At 60.4% G+C, this 5,533-nt stretch overlaps 1 protein-coding gene across 1 annotated transcript; it reads right to left on the reverse strand.

Moving 5' to 3' along the window:
- Window positions 1-1,410: 1,410 nt before the first annotated feature.
- EEF1AKMT4 (EEF1A lysine methyltransferase 4) lies at window positions 1,411-5,073 on the reverse strand. Its single transcript, XM_029960725.1, has 2 exons — window positions 4,774-5,073; window positions 1,411-2,362 (listed from the first exon to the last, which is right to left on the reverse strand). The coding sequence occupies exons 1-2, from the start codon at window positions 5,071-5,073 to the stop codon at window positions 2,060-2,062; spliced, it is 603 nt and encodes a 200-aa protein (XP_029816585.1). The 3' UTR covers window positions 1,411-2,059.
- Between the last annotated feature and the right edge of the window lie 460 nt (window positions 5,074-5,533).

Below are 5,533 nucleotides of genomic sequence, written 5' to 3' on the forward strand. Positions count from 1 at the left end.
CGGGGAAGGGGTCCAGCCCCCTGCTCCTCGGCACATCCCCCCCATCCTCCTTGGCGGAGGGTCCCCGAATCCCGGGGCGACCCGGCCCCACGAGCACGGGGGGAGCGCTGCTGTCCAGAGACATTTTTTGCTCCATCGTTTTTTGCATGAGCTTGGTGGCCCGGGCGGCCGGCCCGGGGGCCGAGGGTCAGCCCCACCACTCCGGCACGCTTCTTTTTAAACAGAAACTCCTCATATTTGTATTTTTATATCCGAATCTTTGTTAAAAACGATCTGCTGACGTTGAGATGTCGAAGTAACCGCATCAGGAAAACAAACAAAAACAAACAAAACAAACAACAAAAAAAGGTTCATATTTTTTTCCATAAGAAAAAAAAAGACAAAAAAAGAAGAAAAAACCGAGGGCAAGAAATAGATGGGGGGCCAGAGTGATGGAGGGAGCACGAGGAAAGCCAAAGGAGCAGGGAGGGGAGCAGGGACCCCTAGCCCGACCCCCTGCCAGCAGCAGGAGCACCAGAGGGTTTGGCAGCACCACCAGCTGCTGCAGTCCCCTCCAGGCAGCACCAGGGCAGAGCCCACCGGGGCCGGCTGCCGGTGCCGGGGAGTCCCAGCACTGCCCCTTGCTTGAGGGTGGTGGGGCCTGGGGGGAAGTGGGGAGGGCAGGGACTGTCCTGAGTCGTTGTTTTTAATTTTGTACTTTAATTTAATTTTATTTTTTAAGAAGCTTCTCGGGGGGTTCTGATGTGCATGAGAAACTCATCATCTTTTTCAATAACCTACGAGTGGCATTTATGGAGACAACGACGCAAAAAAAAAAAACCAAACCACACAACAAAAAAATACCAAACAAAAAAACTGAGAAAAAAAACTCAAAAAAAAAAAAATCAAAAAAAAAGATACTTGTGTCATGATGTTCTACAAACGATCCATTGTAAATTTAAATGCCATTTTTCACTGTACTGGTGAACAAAATGCGATGAATAAAATACATTCATGTACTGAGGTGAGGCCGGCAGCTTCCTGCTCCTCTTTGTCCCTCCGTGTTGCCAGCTGGTTTTCGGGGTGCCTGCGGGATGGGGTGCCATGGTGGGAGTGGTGGGGTGTTGACCCCAGAGCCCTTTGCTGTTTCCTGGTGCGGGGGGAGCCACCAGCTGAGGCACTTACACCTTTCTGCAGAAACAGCAGCCCAGCAGCTTGCGCCTCTGTGGTCTGTCACCACTGCCCTGCCGAGGAGGGGTCCCCTCTGTGCCCCCCTCAGGGAGCGCTGGTAGCCAGAGAGCCCCTGGTGACACCCTGGTAGCACCTACACCTGCCACGCCGGTACCCGTGTGCAGCCAGCCCTGCCAGCACGCGGTGGCATGCCTGTCACCAGCCCTGGCACATGCCTGTCACCGCGCTGCTGGCCCCAAGGCACTGGCAGATGTGGGCCAGGCGTGTGCAGCACACCGGGGTTGTCACCATAGCCAAAGAGTGGGGATGGAGGGGTACAGGGGCAGATGTGCCACCCTGCCTGCCCCGTGGTGCTCCCTGCCCCATGCTGGCACATCCCAGCCTGGACCCCCCACCACCTGGCTGGGGGTGACAAGGACACGGTGTCCTTGCATCCCCCCATAGCCGAGGAGGCTGGGGCAGGGGTCCTGGTGCACGATGGGGTGGGGGGGTGGATCAGTGGGCACCCCCCATCCTGTCCCCTGCACCCAGTGCCAGCATCCTCATTCTGCCCTTAGCCCAGCTGCCTGTGCCAAGGGGAAGAGACGGGGGGGCAGGGAGCCACTCCCCACAAGATGGATGGGTGGAATTAAACCCGATTTGGTTTCATTACCGGCCGCAAAGCCCGGAGTCCTGGCTGCTCTCCAGCCAGGCAAGGAAAGGCCAGGGAGGGAGTACAGCATCACCAGAGCATCCCGTTGCCCCTCGGGAGGAGGCCAAGTATCCCCCCATTACTCACTCACTGGGCAGCTTTTGGGGGGTGATACACTGCTTCCCCATCCCCTGCCTGTGAAGATGGAGCAGCTTAAGGCTTTGTTGGGTGGGGAGAGGTCAGAGAAGCCCCCCTGGGTCACAGCTGGATGGCAAGGAGGTAGTCCTCGTCGTCGTCCGGGGGGGCGGGGGGCAGCGGCGGGACAGGGGGCGGGAGGGGCTGGTGCAGCCGGCGCCCCAAGGCCACGTCACGGGGGTCCAGAGGCTGCCCCTTGCGCATGATGTAGAGGAAGTAGTGGAAGGCGCCGGCGTCCCCGTCCCCGCAGGCAGTGTGCCGCAGGGACCAGCCAAAGGCCTCCTGGGCATAGTGGGGCTTGCGGAAGTGGGGCTGGGCGAAGGTGATGGAGAGGAAACAGCCCCCTGGGCGCAGCACCCGGCTCACCTGTGGCAAGAGAACCCCCAGGATGGGGTGTGGGGACACAGTGAGGTTTACCCCTTTGGCTCCATTACCAGGGATCCCCAGCACCATCTGCTAAAGATCCCCCCCCAAAACTCTCCCATTGCACCCCAAAATCCACTATCTTAACCTTGACCCTCCAAGAGACACACCCCCAGTTCTGACCTTCCCCCAGATCACCCACAGCTTGGTGGTAATAAGGAACACACCCCAAAACTCTTCACCCCCACCCACAGAAGACAGCATGGAAACCCAACCCTGTCATGGGGAAAAGCTTTGCCCTCCTGGGCACAGGGGCCCCTCAGCACAGCATGGGATGCCCATCCCACCCACCCCTTTCTGTGGCACCCAGTACCACCCCCTGCCAATACCCAGAATCTAATGGGGGAGGGCAAGGGGTGTTTGATGGGAAAGGATTCAACCCTTTTAATCACCATTTTCTCCCTGCTGGAATTAAGCCCCGCTAACAGGATGGAAAAGAACATCAATTTTCTTGCTTGGCTTTATCCAATGTCAAAAGGCTTTTACGGCCAGCGCCTGCGTGCTTTGCATGCAAAGGCACTGCCCTAGGCGGGCGGGTGGCCAGGTCCCCCCCCGGCCACCCTGCCCCAGGCGGGGACACCCCCAGGCCCCCCCGGCAAGGGCAGAGAGTCACCGCTGCAGGGAGAGGGCTGGGGGCCAAGTGGGGGGTTTCCCAAGCTCTGGTTTAATCCTGCTGGGAAGCTCCACAGCTCAGCACTGGCTGGGGCCAGGAACAGAGGGGACAGGCAGCCTGTGTGTCCTCCCCTGCTGCATTAGTGGATTTTGTACTAAACCTTAGTGGTTTTGACCAGGAAAAGGGGAAGGCAGGTCCCTGCATCCCTCCCCGGGCACCCAGCTCAGCATCCCTCCTGGGAAGTGCCTGAAAATCTGCCCTGGGAAGACCCCAGAGCTTCCCAACCGATGAGCGGGGAAGGGGGTCCCCGGGGCTGGGGGTAGACAGGGATATCCGGCTGGAGCCGAGCAAGGCATCCCGCATGTCCGCATCCCATCCCTCGTTAATAGAGCAATAACGGCCGTTGCTTAGAGACGGGAACAGGAAACCTTTCCATCCGCCAGCCAGAGCCTGGGGGTGGGAAAGGGGGCTGCGGGGGCTGCTCCCTGCTCCGGCGCCCGCCACACTTGCTGCCCCCGGATTGCCGGGATGGGGTATCCCTGGGGACTCCCCACAGGCAGGGTGGATTTTCAGGTTCTTATGTCCCCTCTCCAGGGAGAGCAAGAGCAAGACAGATGCTGTGAACCTCCCACAAGAAACGGGATGGGGGCGGGAGGGGAGATGCCCTGGCCAGACCCCTCTGAAGGGACCTCCAAAGCAGCTAGCAAGTGGGAACACCCAGCGAATCCCCCTGGGGATGAGGACAGCAGGGACCGGCTGCGGGTGGAGGCTGGTACCCAGCAATGCTGGGGGAGGGCAGGGATTGAGCAGGGGATTAAAAAGGGAAAAAAAAAAGGGAAAATTAAATCCCTGCCATTTGGCAAAATGACAAGGACAGGCAGCAGAGCTGGCAGGGAGTGCAGGGCACGGATGATGAGCACAGCCCTGTTGCCCTGCTGGGGGTCCCACTCCCTCCCAGGCTCAGTGGGGCAAGAGAGGATGAGGGGGTGTCAACAGCCATGAGCACCCTCCCAGCACCCCGTGTCTGCACCCCAGGGTGCCAGGCAGGCACAGCAATTAATTATCCTGGCAGTTCTTCCCGCAGGGGAGGGGAGGTTGTCAGGACCTGCACCCCCACGCCAGGGCAGGTTCAATCCGGTCCCTGTCTCCACCACCGCCAATTAACAGGGGCCCCGAGGCATCGCCTGTCCCCGTGGCAACACCATGGCCCTGTCGATGCTGACTGGAGTTGCCATGGCAACCCCAGACCAGATGATGGGGACCCCGGCTAAGAAGATCGAAGCTGGGGCGGGGTGAGAGCTTGTCACAGCCCCGCAGTCGTCACCTTGCCCTGGGCAGGCAGGGCCACCTCGGCATGTCCCCCCAGGTCCCCTGCTGCCACCCACACTTGGATGGGGCTCATTTTTCCTGCCAACTCTTCATATTTAGGGTGCAAATAAAGACAGGGGCTATCCAGTCCCTCAACAGGACCCAGGGACACAACCTGCTCCATCCACCTCCCTGCAGAGGAGGTGCTGGGGGATGAGAGTGGGGGTCTCCCACCCCCAGGGGTGCTGGTAGCCCCCCAGGTGTCCCCCTGCAGCATAGCTGAGGGGGCAGCACCAACTGGCAGGGCAGAACCACTGGCTGGGGCACTCACAGGGAAGTAGGGATGTGAGCAGGCACTCTGCACCTTCCCCCACCCCAAAGAGGGGTGGGGGTCCACCCTCTGCCCCTCTGCTCAGCTCCCCCCAGCCCGTACCTCCGCCAGCACCCGGCGCATCGAGGCAGCTGCCTGGGGCGAGACATTCCAGGGGTCGGTTTCCTCCACCATGAGCACGTCGAGAGTGCCCTTCTCCAGCACCACGTCGAAGGAGGCATCTGGGAAGGCGAGGGCGCGGATGTCCATGACGGCCCAGCGCAGGCCGGGGCAGCAGCGGGCACAGCGGGCGCGCATGGCGGCGATGCAGGCGGGGGAGAAGTCAATGCTGGTGACGTCGGTGTAGCCCAGCTCGTGCAGGTCGTGGCTCAGGGCGCTGTTGCCACAGCCTGTGTGGGGCATAGCTCACCACGGGGCTCGGGATGCCCATGGGGGGGGGCTGGCACCCCAACTCTATTCCTCTGGACCCAGGGAAGGGTGTGGGTGGGCTGGGGCTGCTGGAGGGGGGCAGGTCATTGCTTTGATGCCAGTTAGTGAGTGCTGGGATATTTATTAATTGCCCTCGTCCCTTAAGATGGGTGCTTTGTGCTCCTGTCCCAGGGCAGCCTCATGCACTGGATCCCCACACCTCACGGTGGGATACATGGAGAGGCTGGAGGCAGGGAGGGGGCAGGGGGTATCCCCAGTCCTCCCCCCAGTAGTGCTATAGGGCAGGAGTCGGCTGTGTCCTCTAAGAAGCTGCCGAGAAATTCCAGTGGGAAAGTAGAGGAGCGTGCAGCTTCGTAGGGGGGGTTTAACCGGGACGGACGGACAGAGGGATGGAGGAACTGCTGTCTCAGGGAACAGCGCCCTGTCCAGCAGA

The sequence above is a fragment of the Manacus vitellinus genome, unplaced genomic scaffold (genome assembly GCF_001715985.3).
Source record: "Manacus vitellinus isolate BGI_N305 unplaced genomic scaffold, ASM171598v3 scaffold_29_pilon, whole genome shotgun sequence".
Taxonomy (NCBI): Eukaryota; Metazoa; Chordata; class Aves; order Passeriformes; family Pipridae; genus Manacus; species Manacus vitellinus.

Excerpts from the sequence above, each read along its gene's own strand:
- EEF1AKMT4 (XM_029960725.1), bottom strand. The coding sequence starts at position 5,073 with ATGCCCCACACAGGCTGTGGCAACAGCGCCCTGAGCCACGACCTGCAC. Across the intron at positions 2,363-4,773 it reads TGCGCCGGGTGCTGGCGGAG|GTGAGCCGGGTGCTGCGCCC; the intron begins GTACGGGCTGGG and ends CTCTTGCCACAG.